This window comes from Mustela nigripes, chromosome 7 (genome assembly GCF_022355385.1).
Source record: "Mustela nigripes isolate SB6536 chromosome 7, MUSNIG.SB6536, whole genome shotgun sequence".
Taxonomy (NCBI): Eukaryota; Metazoa; Chordata; class Mammalia; order Carnivora; family Mustelidae; genus Mustela; species Mustela nigripes.
The window spans coordinates 59,167,503-59,186,317 of record NC_081563.1 but is presented as its reverse complement, the minus strand read 5'-3'; the positions used below and the strand labels follow the sequence as shown (position 1 = coordinate 59,186,317).

Here is an 18,815-nt window from a genome sequence, read left to right as displayed (position 1 = left end):
TAGGCCGCTGCCTTGGGCTCAGGTCATGATCTCAGGGTCCTGGGATCGAGTCCCACGTCGGGTTCTCTGCTCAGTGGGGAGCCTGCTTCTCTCTCTCTCTCTCTGCCTGCCTCTCTGTCTACTTGTGATCTCTCTCTGTCAAATAAATAAATAAAAATCCAAAAAAAAAAAAAAAAAGAAATGAAATCTTGCCTTGTGTGATGACGTGGATGGAACTAGAGGGTATTATGCTTAGCAAAATAAGTCAATCAGAGAAAGGCAACTATCATATGATCTCCCTGATATGAGGAAGCGGAGATGTCACATGGCGGGGTTGGGAGGGTAGTAAAAGAATAAATGAAACAAGATGGGATCGGGAGGGAGACAAACCATAAGTGACTCTTAATCTCACAAAACAAACAGAGTTGTTGGGGGAAGGTGGCAAGGAAGAGAGTGGTGGGGTTATGGACATTGGGGAGGGTATGTGCTATGGTGAGTGCTGTGAAGTGTGTAAACCTGGCGATTCACAGACCTGTTCCCCTGGGGATAAAAATACATAATATGTTTATTAAAAAATTTAAAAATTTAATTAAAAAAACATGATAGAAGTTTTTTTAAAAAAAAAAAAATGATAGAAGATGACATTATGTGCCTTTTGATAAAAATAACACACCACCCTATATAGTCTTGCCAAAACTGACTAACTTGTAGAATTTTCAAAAGATAGAGGAATATGTTGAACCAATCTACGATTATCCAAGCAACAAAATCCAGACTATGGGACATTGCAATTTCAAAAGATAAATTTTAAGGAACAGTAGGGATGGAGAGGGAACTTGTAGATTAAAGAGGGTTTTTTTAAAAAGATTTTATTTATTTATTTGAGAGAGTGAGCGAGAAAGAACATGAGCAGGGACAAAGGGAGAGGGAGAAGCAGACTCCCCTACTGAACAGAGAGCGCAACATGGGGCTCTATCCCAGGACTCTGGGATAATGACCTAAGCTGAACAAAGTCGCTTAACTGACTGAGCCACGCAGGCAGACCACATTTGACGTGTTTTATATGGATAATATTGAACTACAATGTTGGGAGATGCATTAGGATGAAAAAAATTACATGGATATATAAGAAAGTGATGGAAAGTTATGACAGAGGTTAGGCTTGGGGACCAGGATGGGGTTGAAATCATGATAGGACATAACAGTATTTCTGGGTGCTGGCAAAGTTCCTCTTCTTGACCTGAATGTGGTTCCAGGGTTAATTCCTTCATAATAGTTCATTAAACTATACATTCATTTCATATGGTTTTCTTTATGCATGTTTTATAATAAAGAGACTTTTTAAAAGCTATCATGCCTAGAATATAAAATCTTTGTTATCTTGTTTTCATGAAAGTTAACATAAGACATACATTTCTTTGGAAGAGAGGTTTTTTAAATATTTTGGCTTTCAGTTGAATGCATGTGTAACACTTCTTGAATACTTTTTAAGCAATTTATGCTATATTAAAAGTTTGTTAACTTCTACCTTTCCATTAGTTGTTGCTCCTCTATCTAAATCATTGCAAAATGGTTTTTAAATTTTAGAGGAAAACAGTTATCTTTGTGAGGTTTTATTTCCCTACCCCCTGACAACACGTTTTAAAGTTTAATAACTCTGTTTAAAAACTCTGTTTTTGATTAATCTGGTAAACAAATTAAGGTCATCTATTCTGAGGAATATACCTTGAAATTACTACCATACTTAGAAAGCATTATCTAATCCATTCAGATGAAAAGTTAAAATACTTGTTCAAATACAAAGGTAAGGGAAGAATAAGTTATGTTGTCATCACATTTTTGACAAAGTGAATGAATTAAATAGTTCTGTGATGATGGTTAAAATTTTCCAAAAAGAAAAGAATAAAAAGTATGTGGAACTCAAATAAAAATGATTACCATGTTATATATGATAATCCACACATACACAATTAAAAACTGCTTTTAAATGAATTTACTGATAAAATAATTTTTCTATATACTATCTATTGTATATTTTTCAAAAGAAATTTTTTTCTCTAGCCTACATAACTCTCTCTGCTTTATGCTTCTAATTAAGATATGTGCTGTTGTTTAGAGCTCTGTGGTGTGAAATTAGACCAGTTTTCTAATACCCATAAAATATATTTTAAAATGTTCCTCCTCTGAAAGACAGATAATTCAGTCACAGAGAGCTTATTTCTATGTTTCCTTTGTTTTCTTTTTTCTTTAGCTGCTTGGTAAGCCAATTTTCTACTTAGAATCTACTGTTAAAACTCTCATTTGGTTCAATATGTGGGCTTTATCCTTTCCATGGTCTGTTATGCAAAAATGACGGCTTTAAATTTTTTTCTTTCTTTCTTTCTTCTTCTTTTTTTTTTTTTTTTTTTTTTTTTAGTTTGCTGTAAAGCAGTGTTTCTCAACGTAGATGCACATGAGAATCACCTAGGGAACCTGTTAAAGAATACTGGTGCCTCCTCTCCCTCTGGATATTCTGATTTAACTGCTCTGGGTGGGCCCCTTTGTAAAAGCTCTGCAGGTGATTCTAGCCAAGGCTAGGAACCACTACTCTAAGATCTCGCCACTTTCCAACTAAAAGCTTATTATATTTTCTGATTGAACTTGGCTGGGAGATGCTTTTTAAAAATTCTATAGCTTAACATATGCAAAGATTAAATTTCTTCTCTATGAGGTTGCTACTTTTTTAGTTTGAATTTTAGAGTTTAAGAGTAGATTGTATCATTTATTCTGATGATCAGTTCAAGAAGTCTATTGGTGGCCAGGGGAAAAAAATTAAAGACATATGCTTGAATATAGACTAGTGGTTTTGTTCACGATATTCTAAAAAATGTTCTACAATTAATTTATAGTTAAAAATCATGTCTTCACATATGAAAAAAAAAGAGTTATTTCCCTAGAGATTTCTTCCAAAGACATTCACCTTTTACATATAGAAATTCACATGAGGTTCTGCAAAACTAATCTTCACAAATATTTCCAAAAGGTTAACTTTGATACAATGATTGAAAGGGCCAAATCCAAGAAAAAGCTACTCTTGCTAAAAAAGGGAATTTTTCTATCTTAATAATAGTAGGACTGAAAAGAGGGGCATTAACTTTTGCAATCAGTGATGAATAACTAAAAGTCATGTGCAAGTATCATATACAACTTTATGAAAATCTATTCAAAAACACTTATATAAAATGGATAATTTTCCAGAAATACAAATTGAGGAAAATGACTTCAAGAAAAAAACAAAATTCCTGGAAAACAAAACAAAACAAAAAACCCAGCCCTTAAAACTAGAATCTGTTATGTAAAAACCTACCTTCCTTTAAGATAACACACCCAAGCAATTTTGTAGGTGAGTTTTAGCAAATGCTCAAATGTCAGATAATTCATTTTGGTACTGTTTCAAAGAGGAGAAAAAGGAAAAGCTAGCCAAATCACTCCAGAGGGCTAGTACAACCTTTAAATGGAACTTAGAAAGGAGAGTAAAAGCAAGTAAAACTGTTTGCCAATCTCACGTTTGAGTGAATTGTAAAGCCTCCTTAATGTTTCCTTCCAACTATGTCACTAAGTAAAATCAATCATCCCCCACTGGCTCCTACGGTAGCTTGCACATCCTCTATCCACAGCATCATTTAATGCTTTAGTGCACTTACACATTTTCATATTTGTCTCTCATTGGTGGACACTAGGATCCCTGCAGGCAGGAATATTTTCGTATTCATATTCCCTGGAATGAAATACAGTGTTTACTCCATGGTCATGTTCAATAGTTGTTGAATGATGTGGAAACAGAAGGAAGAGCTTTTAAGCTAGAAATACCAGTAATGTGTACAGGCAGGACATGGAAAATAAGAGTCAGTGAGTAAACTAGTTGGCTAGAACATAGGTTTGTATAAGTAAATACTACTGGAAAGGTAGGTCAGGGCCAGTCAGGGTGGGCTTTCAGTGCTGAGGCTAAGTTTAGTTTCATATCTACTAAAGGCTTTGGTGTGAGCAATGGTTAAATCAAACCTGTATCTTTAGAATCCAGATGAGCGCTTTTTAGAGGTGTCACAGACCTGAAGGTGACCTATCTGGTTGAAATCCATCATTTTAAAATATAGAAAACTGAAGTCAGAGAGTTCTCAAAATTAGCCAAGAGCAGGCAGAAGCTTGCAGGGAGTAAACTTGACTAAGGTTACACAATTAGTATGTATATGGTCCAACCAACAGGTAAACTAGGTTTGTCCAATTTCAATTGGACAAACCTAGTTGGTGATCTAGATGACACCAGGAGATAAGGTATATAGGCCATATGTATACTCTTTAGAACACTCCTAATTTCATGTAATATACTAATTTCAAACATAGGTAATTTATGTAAAGTATAACTAAATTATTTTTACCTTTTATTATGAGGCAGAACACTTGACAGAATTCTAATTAGCTTTATTACAATCATTTTGATGAAGTCTTTTACTCAATTAGCTTCTGAACCCAAGATCAATAAAGCATGGGAATGCAAAGCAAGTGAATAGGAACAAAGCACTTCCTTAGCCTCACAAATCCACACATACAGTATTACAAGTGGTTTTAGTCACTGCAACAAAATTGGAAAAGTTCCAGGAAAAGGTTAATTAATTAGTTAAAAATGACTCTACAGTCTTAAAAGACAGCCTGAAAGTTTCTAATACCAGAAAAGGCAGGTGGAGATAGAAAAAACTTGGACTGGTTCATATCTCAGAATTAAAGCCCAAAATTTAGAGAAAATATGGAAAGAGTCTTTCTTGTCTAACAATAGAGTCAAATCCCAGTAAACCCATCATAAGTTGAAAATATCCTAAGTTGAGGGGTGCCTGGGTGGCTCAGTTGTTAAGTGTCTGCCTTTGGCTGGTCATGATCCCAGGGTCCCAGGATTGAGCCCCGCATTGGGCTCCTTGCTCAGTGGGAAGCCTGTTTCTTCCTCTGCCTGCCTCCCCCAAATTTGTACTCTCTCTCTGTCAAAAAAAAAAAAAAAAAAAAAGGGAAGAAAGAAAATATCTCAGGTTGAAAATGCATTTAATACACCTAACCTACGAGACATCACAGTTTAGCCTAGTCTACTTTAAACATGCTCAGAAACGTAAATTAGTGTATACACTTGGGAAAAATCGTCCAACACAAAGTATACTTTATAATAAAGTACTGAATATATCATGTAATTTGTTGACTACTGTACTGGAAGCAAAAAACAGAATAGTTGTATGAGTACAGAATAGGTGTAGGGGTAACAGTTATTTACCTTTATGACTGCATGTCTGACTAGGCACTGAGGCTGAATGCCACTGCCCAGCATTATGGGAGAGTATCCTATCACATATCATTAGACTGGGAAAAGACCAAAATTCAAAATTCAAAGTATGACTTCTACTGAACATGTACTGCTTTTGTACCATGGCAAAGTTGAAAATACTAAGTCAAACCATCTACAAGTTGGGACTGTCTATATTTACTCAGGCAAAAACTTAAAAAAGGAACAGGAAGGGTTGCTTTTGTTTTTAATTATAAAAAAGAAAAACAGAATTCCATACTCAAAGTACAAGTACAAGGTGGAATTACCCATAGGTTCACAATAACGAATGATGATAGAACCACTGTTGGGAACACATGGGATGAAATACTCCCCCCACCCACCACTCGCCCCAGATTAACCCTTGTGGTGTTCCTGCCAAGGTAGGATACTGAGAAGGCCATTGCTCTACAGCCCTCATAAATTCTTGCCTCAGCTATGTTTTGGTACCACAGAGTCTTCCACAAAATAAGCATTTGTTTAATGTTTGCTGATTCAATGACTGAAGTATAAAAGGAAGGTGACAGATAACATAGCTTTGTCAGGCATGAAATTATAGGAAAATAGTAATGACAATACTAAAAATGATAATAACAAGAATCACAACAGTGATCCATGTCTGAGAGTTTACTATATGTAGGTATTGCTCTAAATGCATGTATTAACTTATCTTCGTTAACTCTATTTTTCAAATAATGAAACCACAGTGCACAGAGGTTAATAGCTTGCTCAAGGACAGAGAGCTGGGTAGTGGCAGAGCTAGGATTTGAACCCCGAAGCCTTTGTTCTTTAATCACTGTGAGATTCAGGCCAGCCCTGCAATTGTCTGTTTACCTTATAAATATGATACTTCTAAGGGTCCCACTTTATATGTAATTTCCTCCTTTGAGAATTTAGGAAAATAAATTATAGGTTTTAAAAAGTATTCATCTTTATTTCAGAATAGAAAAGCTTTAGAATCCTATTTTATTTGCTCTTCAACAAAATGTATATATTTGCTTTAAATTTACCTCTAGTTTTCCTTCAGCATAACCTAGGAGCAGCAGATTGGCTCTGTCCTTCTCAGGGGAAATGGGAGCCCAAGGCCAAGCATCATCACTGACCAGTGGCCACCAGCAAGCAACTATATCCTGAACACAATTGATAGCAAGACGACGCTCTGTTGTCCTGTTTACTGGACCAGGTATCTCATAATAGGAAATCTAATGATTAAGGAAAAAAAGCATACAAAAATAATTTTTTAACACAAAATCCTCACAGTATTACAAAAATTAAAGCATCTGTAAATGTAGATAAATGCAAGTAAATATGCATGCTAAACATGTGCTTAAGGAGGTGTCAGAATTTACCAAATTCTTTTGACACATATATAAAAAAGACATATGTTCAAAATTCTCCCCATTTTTAGCAGAGGAAAGGAAAAGGAGAAATGTGAGTTAGGGAGGAATTGGCTGTAGCAATCCCAATCAATACCAAAATGTACAGTCATGGCTGCTTGACAGCATCGACCTACACATAGGATTTAAGACCAGCTGTATTAAAAGACAAGTTTAGTACTGCTGACCAAGAGTATCTGACTACTGTTTAAGACATAACATATTAACAATGACTGACAACAATAAAAGGAAAAACAACTTGAGGCAAATATCACCTTTTTTTTTTTTTAGAATATATGAGACATATATTCTGCATAAAGGGATAAGTCACAGCATCATGCGTAAAAGTTTATGCAGCTTCTGAGAATTATGCTTCTCTTTCTTAGGAAGGATTTGTAGAATTTATTATTCAAACTATGTTATTTTGGAACATGGTTATTTGAAAACATAAGCACAGCACCATCTGGGTGACACATGCCAAGGAAATATAGATTGCACCGTATTTCTGCTTAAGGAATTAATGGAAGGTTGATAGCTTGGAAGAAAAAAAAAAAACTATCTTGCCATTGCTGGTCAGCAATAATCGAACCACTTTCTGGGGATTAAGCGCATGGCTAAGCCTACTGGACCAGACACTAGCAAAGGGCAGGGGGTCTTCTTATCAGAGAAATGCTTCTGGAGCCAGTCTCACTACATGACAGATTGCTTTCATATTCCTGTCTGCAAGGCAACAAAGGATGGCAGTAATGCGATAATGCCAGAGTGCAATGGGTGTTAAGAACCCGTTGCATTTATGTATTGTATTTAGTAAATAATCAGGCTCATCCAAATTGTGATCTCACCACTCAACCAAGGCCATTAAAATCAAGGTTAATGCTTTAATAATCCTCTGCTATTTTTTTTAATATGGTCAAAAGGAACCCTTTTCTATTTGCATGGCCATAATATTATTGACCTCTTCATCCTCTGAATGCACATCAAAAGGAACTGAAATCAAAGTAATTACCAGTGTTGTTCTCTTATGGTAAACATTTAACTCCTTGCACTGTCCCTTTCCTGTTAAATAAATTGAACTGGATTTTTAAAATGTAGACTGGAAAACTTGTTAAAGGTCAACAGTCTCAGAATTTTTACCCTGTAATTTTCTTTGCCAAAATTATTTCAATCTGAAAGAATTAACTTATGGTACTATATAAAGAAAAGCAGAATTATAAATACTCTACATTATTTCTTTGTTTTAAAATCCAAATGGGCAATGACAGACAACACAGATGTACTTTAGGCTTTGAAGTGCAAATTCTTATAATTATGCTTTCAATATTATTATTTTAACTACATATTTTCTTGACATAAATACCATAATGGAATTGCTAAGTACTTACATATTAGCATACATTATTTTGATGTCCTATTGCCATGTAAACAGGTTGCTTACAAATTTCTAAATGAGAAAATAGAATTAAGAAACTGACACTTTTAATCCTTATATAGTGCAAATCATCTATATTATCTGTAATTTACTGTTTCCAATGAGTTTTAATGGCATCAGTATTCTATCATGATAGTCAACAAGGCAAGTAAAATGAACAAGTTTCTTAAATTCTCCTTCCTATTGACAAATGGCAGTTTTTACTATGTATTAAATATTTATATTTCAAATACTGAACAAAAATATGAAATCCATGATGGGCTTTTCCAAAGGGAAGCAGGTTAGTTCTCCAATGTATAGAAATGATGTGAGTGCCCATATTATCCTCAAATTCAAAGGCAGAAAGAATAAACAAATAAGAAATTCCCTTAAAGTGTAAGAGTCCATAGAGTAAGTCTATTTTTCACATTTTTTCATAAGAAAAGATGACATCCTGACAGTTTCTCTCTGATCTCATTAATGGGTAGCTACTATCCTTCAGCTGAGAAGACTACTAAACTATCCATCACACCTAAGACGAAGAAACTAGTCATACAAATTTTTATATAATAGCACTGAAAACATTTTAAATAGTTTGAGTTAATGCATATTGGAGCATTTCATTAATTTACTTACTTTTTACTTACTTTACATTTTAAAGAGCAGCATTTGTAAATAAGCAACATTTCAAATAAATCTATAGTTAGTCAATCTGGAAAATAACATCTCATTAAGAGTGCTAATACAGTTTTTTTACTTACCAAAATATAATACCACAACTCCAATTAAAGAAAATCAGTATTACACAAAATGTTACAGAAACTCCACAAGGTTGGGAAATAAAACCAAATTACAGTTCATTACCACAATGAAAACTCATTTAATTTTTTTATCCCATATCAAAAATCTTATTTTTATAAGAATAGATGTTTCTACCAAATAAAATTACATCCTCCCCATATCACTACCACCTCAATCATAGTAAGAAATAATCCCAAAGGGCAAAAGGTTAGCTTAAATACTACTTTCTCAAAATCACACACAAAGTTTCAAATCACAAAGCTGACTTCTAAAAATCTTTGCCTGTATTATAGATAGATACTCTGGGTATCGCATAAGTATGCATCTTTTTTAAGGAAACTGTATATCAGCTCTGTTCCCAGTGAACAGTGAACTGTCTCAAATCCACGTCACAGAGGCTGGATCAATCTTGCAAACACAAGTCATTGCTGAAAAGAGGCCTTGAACTGAAACAGCCTGGAAAATGTATTAGATACTCATCCTAGCAGAGAGTATGCCTTCCAAGCAGTTAAAATGTAATGTGGCAAAACTTATATTAAACACACCATTTAAAATAAAAATCCTGCCTAACAGATGTAAAATCCCTGATACAAGGAAACAAATTACCTGGAGTTAGTGAAGGGAGAGATACTAACATATGAAGGAGAATTCGTTTTGCATTTTTCTCTAGTTATAGGTGGGTATACATGTGTGTATGTGGGGGAGTGAGAGGTCTTCCCACTCTTTGTTTATTACACTTTTCTATTAACCTTTGAAAGTGCCTTCTTTCTTTTCTTGTGAAATGGAATCCAGAGCAGCTATCCTTGCCTAGAAAGATGATATGGGGTTTCAGGGAAAAATAAGAATGGTGTGTATACTGCCTTTAGCAAGAAAACCATTTTCAAATGTGTAACTTGTCTCTACTATCTTGGATTTCCATAAAGAACTAAATAAATTGCTCCAAAATGCCATTATTAGAGTCCCATAATGAGAGTAAAAAAGGAAAGGAAGGATAGTCACTATTTCAGTGAATCAACCTTAATCACATAATTAACTCTGGTTTGTCTGAAATCTAGAAATGTTCAAGAATAATAAGTATAACACCAATCCATGTGATACTTTAGTATACTTTAGTAACTAATAACACAACTCTATAAATTGAAATCTCTACCTTATAATCCAAGGCTGAGAGTTTTTCCAGTCTTTTGTTTGTATCAGGAGACCCCATCTTCTTGGTAAACTGAATAAAACATAGTTTGTTTTGTGCCAAAAATGACAAGATGATAAAGTTGTCTGTGAGAAGAGCTAAAACAAAAAAGATTTGATAATTTTATAAAATACTGTTAGAATATAATGATAATGAATTGTGAAATTTTTTTCATTAAAATATTACAAAAAGCTCTTCTCAGAAGACAGATACCTATTGAAATACCTAGTCTCCTAAATATCATTATTTTACAAGGATATTAAAGAAATTACAAATGGGGCACCTGGGCGGCTCAGTGGATTAAGCCTCTGCCTTTGGCTAGGTCATGATCTCAGGGTCCTGGGATTGAGCCCCACACTGGGCTCTCTACTCAGTGGGGAGCCTGCTTCCCCCCTTCCTCTGCCTGCCTCTCTGCTTGTGATCTCTCTCTCTCTGCCAAATGAATAAGTAAAATCTTTAAAAAAAAGAAAAAAGAAAGAAAGAAATTACAAAAAAGCTATAATCTTCAATTTAGTCATGCATGGATTTGATGCTTTCCTTTTTACCCAATAACATTTTATGGTAACACTGATGTTTGGAGATAACCATCAAACCAAGGCTAGATAAGCATAAAATAAAGACTATCTCATACCTGAAGGTAAAGATGAAAATACTTAATTTTTATTTGTACTTAGCCTTTAATCTTGTGTTTACATGATATAAACCATCTGAGAATAAATTGATTCTTTTAGGGGATACAGATCAGTGTTCTCCACATACGTACGTCTGTTTATTTATTTATTTATTAAGAGAGAGCAGAAATGCGCACGTGCCCACATGCATAAGCAGGGGGAGGGGAAAGGGAGAGAGAAAAGCAGACTCCCTACTGAACAATGAGTCCAAAATAGGACATGATCCCAGATCCCTGAGATCATGACCTGAGCAGAAGTAAGACACTTAATTGACAAGCTACACAGGCAGCTCTGTATTTTTTTTGTTGTTTTAAAATTTTTCATCAACAAACCTTCTTTTTGAGGGTATACAAGCTGAATTAAATAAACCATACTACACTCAACATGCACATTACAGTAATTAATATATAATAATGAAGATTAGCAAAAATGTTTCTCCAGCTTTATTTCTAATATGCACAAGGAGGCAATTAATACTCATGAGTTACATAAAGGGTTATTAATGTTATAAAAATATTGATAAAAGCTTAGTATAATAGGAATTTGAGAAATGTTTTACATTGTTCCTACCATAAAGAAAGTACTGAGTGTTTCATATATTTTTCTTTACTTCCACACCCTAGCTATGCAAGCAGCAGCCAAGAGTATAGCTACACAATTACAGGAGAGTCTGGAGAGCTGCCAAGAAATCACATTGTTATCATGGTCTCTTGAGAGTGTATTATTTTGGGCATAAATAAAAGAAACAAGTAAAAAGAGATATGTCTGAGACACGAATAGTGTTGGAAGTCTCCTTTTAATTCTTATAGAGGAGCATCAACATGACAAAATCATCATAGCCACTATTTTATTTGCGGTGTCAACAAAGGGGTTAATTATGACACATATGAAAATGGAACTTCTTCCATAGTAAGTTTCCTTGACACCATGTTCCTGTAAGGAAGAGGAAATGACACACTTACAATTCTACACTCAGCTTATTATTATCAAGAATTTTGTCAATTATAGCCATCCTGCAAAAAGCTTTTCTCTAAGTTGATGAAAATGTGTCTGTGTTATTCAGAGGTAGCTAGTGATAGCAGACAGCAGAAGGAAGGTTTCTATAGTTTCACCTCTGTCCTTTCCACCAGACCACAATTTGTTTTGATTATTCAGTTAAGATACTGACAACTTCAATCACTAATGATAATGCAACCTGTTTCTTAAACCCTCTTACCTTCAATAAAAGCACATAACCTTAATATTTCAGGAGTCAGCACAGCAGAGCAGAGAGAAAATGGGCTCTGCAGCTAGAACCTGGGTTCCAATTTTAGTTTGGTTATTTTCAAGCTGTTCCCTGGTATCTCATTCATGGGCATGTTTCTTAATGTCTTAACTTCAATTTCCTTATCTATAAAATAGAAATAACTATACCATAAAACTTCTTTTTAATTAAGTAAGTAGGTAGACACAGCATCTTAGAGCCTTTCAGGGCTCAAATAAATATCAGTATCCTATTTCAAAAACTAGCTTAAAATCTTTTTTACATGTTTTTTAAAAAGACTTATTTATTTGAGTGAGAAAGAGAGAGGGAGAGAGAGAGGGAAAGACAGAGTGTGTGCACACCTGCATATGTTTGGGAGGGTTAGTGGGGAGGAGGGGCAAAGAGAGAGGAGGAGAAAAACCCAAGCCAACTCTGACTCCATGGTGAGCACGGAGCCCAACTCAGGGCTTGACACCAGGCTCAATCTCCTACCCTGAGATCACAACCCAAGCCAAAACCAAGGGTTGAACACCCTATTGACTGTGCCATGAGGCGCCCCTTTATTACGTACTTTGTAGCAATTATTTACTGATTGTGGTATACTTAAAAGGATCCAGTTTTATCTAGTATATTTGGCATTGGTTTACATATTTAGAAATACTGCCCAAATTTTCTCAAAAGTTAGTATTCTTAGATTTTGGTTGTTAACAACAGATCTTCCTACTAGCCAAATCACAGATTTTTTTTTTTTTTTTTTTTTTTTTTTTGTGGCTGTGTTGACACATTTGGGTTATTTACAGAAAATTCATTTGAAAATGAAAAATACTTGAAATGTCAACAATAAAGGACTAATTTTAAAAGAACACACTAAAAAAACCCTGTTTTGAGAATACATTCACATTTTTCAAAGGAAAAAGTAAAAAGTACTCTGAATATGAGCCTAACACTTAACAAAATTTTTGTATTAAATATTAGTCAAAACTTGTATTGGTCCCAGGGGTTGTAACTATGCTATTATAAGCGATTACTTGTGTTTGCAAGTCCCCAGTGGTAATAATTAGTGTACCTGTTGACACACTATTTCTCCTGCCCCACTGTTAATATAGACACATGGGGGTAATTACCATCACTGATGGAGTCTGAGATGAGCTTCCCCACCAGGCTTCTGTCAATCACCACTTTTTCCAGCTGTGGCCCAGAGAGGCTTAGGGACACCAGCACACCTGAACCAAAGAGGAGCTAAAAACAGGTAAAGGGGGCAGGGGGAGAGATGTACTGAGAATTAGAGTCTTTCAAAAATCTTTTTTTAAATGTATAAATTATAAAGATATTTACATGGGCATGTATACCAGGAAATTATAAAGATTTTTTCTTTATTGAAAAGAAGCATTGAAATTCTGAGTAAATAGATACATGTGGCTAAATGATGCAAAATGGTAAGTGCATTTGATTAAAGCTATGTGCAGAAACTGAATTTAGACCATGTTTATCAGAAGCCCAACCAACAAAACACTTAGAAAACACCAATAAAGAAGTAATTGCTTTGTACTGTATTCAGAAATGTACTGTGTTCTACTAAAATACTTTGAAAGATTACTATTTATATCATAAATTAAAAGATTTCTGAAAGTTTGAATAGTCATTGCTATACATTAAATATAGAAAAGATGCAACCATTACAATATAAACAGTGAATGTTACAATTTATTTGGAATTTAAGCCCCACTTCTACAAATAAAGATCTTGTCAGTTTAAAAATTAAAATACATGGAAATCAAATCAACTGAAGTAAAATGTTAAATTTTAATATTCATAAATAAGTAAACAATTTCTCAAAAAGAGATAAACACAGTTAAGTACCAGGCTTTATCAATATCGGTGTTCACCCAACCACCTAACAAAGATGACTAGATATTACCATTATGATACTGCTCCTTTCCATTTGTGGCAGCATAATTCATTCATCTCCAAATGTTTAAAACTTCTGAAAGGACTATGCATATGCGTATGCTTGTTATCTATAAGATTATGAAATATCAACACTGGAAGAAATTGTTTCACCTTCAAGGCAACAGACTCAAAGCAGATGAATCATGGAACAGCATATGGTATACAAAGAAAAAAACCAATTGTCAGTAAACTAATCATGAACATGCCAGCCAAATTCAAAGACAACTATGATTTTAAACAAAACAGGGGAATTCCCCACCTACCTAGGAAACGTGTCCCAGCTAGAAAGGATGATTCTGTGTCAAGACATATTTAGACATGTGTGAAGGATGAGCAGCATGAGGGACCAGGTTAATATAAAGAAAGACTACTACTTCCCCAATGCTTAACAGATTCCAGGCACATGAATAGGAACAGAAACTGAAGGGTCCCACATGACTAAAAAGACTGTCCATTTAATGTCAATGCCCCTAAAAGGGGTAGATGGCAGGAAAGATGTAATCATCATTATTCATTTGGGAGACTAATAAGAGAAGAACATTTGTTCCAAGAATTTCAAAATATTCACAAATTAATCTCTGCTGAATTACATCCAACCCTGCAAGACACCTTGATGGCAAATACTGATATTTCCCTTTGGGGAATTCCCCCATAACAACATAACACATAGCCTTTACTTCTAAATTCTCCTTTCTCAGGCAGGCAATTTTAGGGTCATCTTTCATACCTAGTTCTCCCCTATGTCACAGCTTTTTTCTCCCCCATTTATTCAAAACATCTCTAAAATCTGTCCTTTTCTATTTGTTTTTATCTACTAAAACTTTACACCTATATCCTTGAGCATCTTTTTTTCTTAGTTATCCACTGACTACTAAGCTCTTTATGGATACCGGCTAGGTCATTCTTATCTTTGTATCTTTAACACCTAAAACAATGCCAGGCACTCAGTAAGTGCGAACTAAATGTTTGAAGAAAAAAAATCAAAACTAACTCATTATAGGATCAGATTACTCATAGTTAGAAAGAAACTTATTCTAATCTTCCACAATGACATGAAAGTCCTTCTACAGAATCTCTTCAAGCATCTTTCAAGCATTCAGTCCATGCTTAAATACCTCCAGTGATCAGGAGCTCATTATCTTACCACTGAACACTTCTAATTGATTTAGAGATATTCTATTTAATGGTTTTCATTCAACAAAGACTAAATGTTGATTTTATGCCAAGCACTAAACTAAATTTAGTGGCTCAAAAGAGAATAAAATATAATCCTCAAAATAGGTGAGAGAGGTTAACAGAGAGTATCTCTACATCCAAGCAAATAAGTGTAATAAAGTGCTATTACTGGTCCAATTATAGAAGTACTCACTGGGGAAACTAGGGAGACTGAGTAAGAGGTGGTGACAGTTGAGCTTGAGGTAAAGGCTAATACTGCCTTCTAAGAACTTCTATAATAACCTAAATTTTTCTTCAACAGCACACTTTAAAATATTGAAAGTAACATAGTGTTAAGCGTGACTCTGAATCAGAATGAAATCAGCATTTGCTCTACCTCCTCCTAGCTGTGTGACCATGTGGGAATTACTTAACCTCTCTATGACTTCATTTCCTTGTCTGAAATGATAGGGTAAAATCGACATCTACCTCATAGGATGAGCATTAAATAACTTTTTACAAACAGTATTTAGAATAATGCCTGGCACACAGTAAGTGCTTGCAATTACTATTATTCAACCATTGCTCATATGATATATGTTCACTATACTACCTGCCATCCCTGAACACATTTTTTTTCTTTCTAAAAATCTTGTGCCCAGATTGGACTCAAGACTAGAGAGAGTACACTAGAGCCCAGGTGAGTTATCACCAGTACAATCTTTTGTTACCTTTCCCATTTGCAATGATTTCATAAGGATATTGTCTCCAAGATATTTGCAAGTTCCTCCAGAACTTTGGCATTTAATTTGTCCAAGTCTCAAATTTCTTTTCCTTACTTTCTACTCTCAGCACCGTTATCATGAACTAGTCCTCATGTCCTAATACTAATCGCTATTTCTATATTTGGGCATTTATCATCTTGGAAAAAAAATTATAAATGACCACTTTTGGGGGTGCCTGGGTGGCTCAGTGGGTTAAAGCCTCCGCCTTTGGCTTGGGTCATGATCCCAGGGTCCTGGGATTGAGCCCCCCATCAGGCTCTCTGTTTGGTGAGGAGCCTCCTTCTTCCTCTCTCTCTGCCTGATTCTCTGCCTACCTGTGATCTCGTTCTGTCAAATAAATAAATAAAATCTTAAAAAAAAAAACTTTTGTAGGATGGTGGTATCAAGTGTAACCTGTGAAAGTAGGTAAAAGAGGGACTTAAGCTGGAAAGGATTTGAAGGGAAAGTGTCAAGGTACAGTAAGAAAGCATGCATGCTGCAGTAGGTAACACATGGAGACTGGAGCAGTGATTTGGGAACTGTGAATCCTGCCCAGTGAGTTTCAGCATTCCTTCAGAATCTTTCTTCGAAGGACAGGTGCAGCCACTTATTTATATATATATATATATATATATATTCATTCATTCATTCATTCATTCATTCCACAAATCTATACTTAGTATTGTGAGCCAGGCCCTGCTCTAGGTACTGAAGATACAGCAATGAACCTAACAGACAAAACCCTTGCCCACCCTCACCTCAGGGAGCTTGCATTCTAGTGTGGACACAGGTAATAGGCAAATAGTTTTGATATAATGTCAGATAGCAGTAAGAACTACAGAGAAAAATAAAGCACAGTAAGGACAGGGATTTTTAGAAGAATCCCGTTTTAAGCAGAATGACTAATAAAGAAATAAAAAGACCTCTCCAAGGAGATGACATTGGAGTCATTTGACCCAAATGAAGTTATTGAATAGGCCACAGAATTATTTGGAGAAAGGGAACTTAAGGCGGAGAACACCAACTGCAAAAACTCTAAGGTCAGAATATGCCTGGGAGGACTGAAGAAAGCTAGGGCAGAGTAGCTAGAGGGAAATGAGTGACAGTGCTATTCACAGATGATGAAATCAGAGAGGTAGCTGGGCCAAGTTAGGCTGACGAGAAATCATTTTAAGCAGCAGAGAATTACAATCTAATTTATGTTTTAAAGAGGGGTCTGGGCAAGAGTAAAAGCAAGAGACCATTTGGAGGCTATTGTGGTGGTCCAGGTGAGAGAAGATGATGGTTTGGATATAATGGCAATGCTGGAAGAAATGATATGTGGACAGATTTGAGATATATTTTATTTTTTATTTTTTTAAAAACTTTTATTTATTTATTTGACAGAGAGAAATCACAAGCAGGCAGAGAGAGGGGGAAGCAGGCTCCCCACTGAGCAGAGAGCCGAATGCGGGGCTCGATCCCAGGACTCTGGGATCATGACCTGAGCTGAAGGCAGAGGCTTTAACCCACTGAGCCACTCAGGTGCCCCTGAGATATATTTTAAAGGGAATCAGCAAGAACCTGCTGAAGGACTGGATGTGGCATACAAGGGAAAAACTCAAAAAGCTTTGAGCTGAGTAACTGGATTTAATGAGTAGAAAGGTCACATGGCTAGGGCCCTAATCCACCCTGACTGGTGTCCTCATAAGAAGAGGAAGAGACAACAGAGAGCTCTCTCCCTCCATGTGCACGCACAGAGAAAGGGCCATATGACAACATAGTAAGAAGATTGCTATCTATAAGCCAGGAAGAGAGGCCTTACCAAAAAGCAACACTGACAGCACATTAGTCTTGGAATTCTAGTCTCTAGAGCTGTGAGAAATTAAAAAAAAATTTTTTTCACTTAATCTATCATTAAAGTTGAAAGAGGTTTGGTCTGAGGTTTGGAGCATTCCAATCTTTAGAGGTATGAAAAGATCAGGTTAGCCCTCTTAACGAAACCTAGTTTGGGTACTCATTAGGATCAAGGTATGTCCATCATTTAGATCTTTAAATGTCTTGTGCCCTAGAGGTATCTCTGAAACCAGATTTTGAAATAATAAGATATAGATAAATTAGCAAGCTAATTAGTGCATTTTTATAAAACAACCTGTGGGAAAGCATAAAGTTTCCAAGTACTGGTGCCAAAGATAGTCTTGGATATAGTAACAGAGATAACCAGAATCAGGATAAAATAGTCTGAAGTTCAGGAAAAGAATATTCCAGTTCAGACAAGAAAGTGCTTCCACCTGTTTTCCCAAAAGGTTTGTTCTTAAACCCTCCAAAATGAAAATGGCCAATGTAAGATTTGGCATGACATGAAGAAAAAGGTCACTAAGATACTATCCTATCCTACTAGCAAGGAGTTGGGGAATTCTGACAGCTCAGAAAATGAAAACGAGGAAAGAAGTAAAGGGAAGCCCCTACAGAGCAGATCTGCGCTTTGGGCTAGCTCCCTAGGATGAATCAATGGAAGGCCCATGAGATTTCCGAAAATTGTTCCGATTTTAATGTTGTTCTTTGTGCAGAACGTGACTAAGGCAAAACAGGAACGGAAACTTTTTCTTTTCTTGGACACCCTCCCAGGCAGGAAGTATTTTTTTTACTATTTCTGCTATGTCCATATTTCTTTCCATTGCCTTTAACATTTCTCCCCATTTTCTCCAACAAGCTCATGCCAAAGAGGCTTTCTCTTTAAGATTATGGGAAATGATTTCCATAATCTTCAGATGGCTCTTCAAATGGTTTCTCCTAAACTCAGATTCAGTACTTAATGGGAAGTGAAATGGCACTGGGAAAAGAAAATCAGATCAATAATAACATTAATCTACATAAAACACAAACAACCACAAGAAACTACGATTCATTTCATTCACCAGCTCAAAACATGTGAATTTTTGCCTCCTGTATAGACAGGGATACA

The 18,815-nt window shown here is 35.5% G+C and overlaps 1 protein-coding gene across 5 annotated transcripts in view; it reads right to left on the bottom strand.

The window, feature by feature from the left end:
- The window catches only part of WDPCP (WD repeat containing planar cell polarity effector), a 487,280-nt gene that overhangs the window by 303,652 nt on the left and 164,813 nt on the right, over window positions 1–18,815 (bottom strand). For all 5 annotated transcript variants that reach the window (XM_059405982.1, XM_059405983.1, XM_059405981.1 and 2 more), the window contains 3 exons: window positions 13,127–13,241; window positions 10,053–10,186; window positions 6,328–6,519 (listed from right to left, as the gene is read on the bottom strand). In XM_059405982.1, coding sequence (XP_059261965.1) covers window positions 6,328–6,519; window positions 10,053–10,186; window positions 13,127–13,241 — 441 coding nt within the window. The remainder of the gene's footprint in view (window positions 1–6,327; window positions 6,520–10,052; window positions 10,187–13,126; window positions 13,242–18,815) is intronic.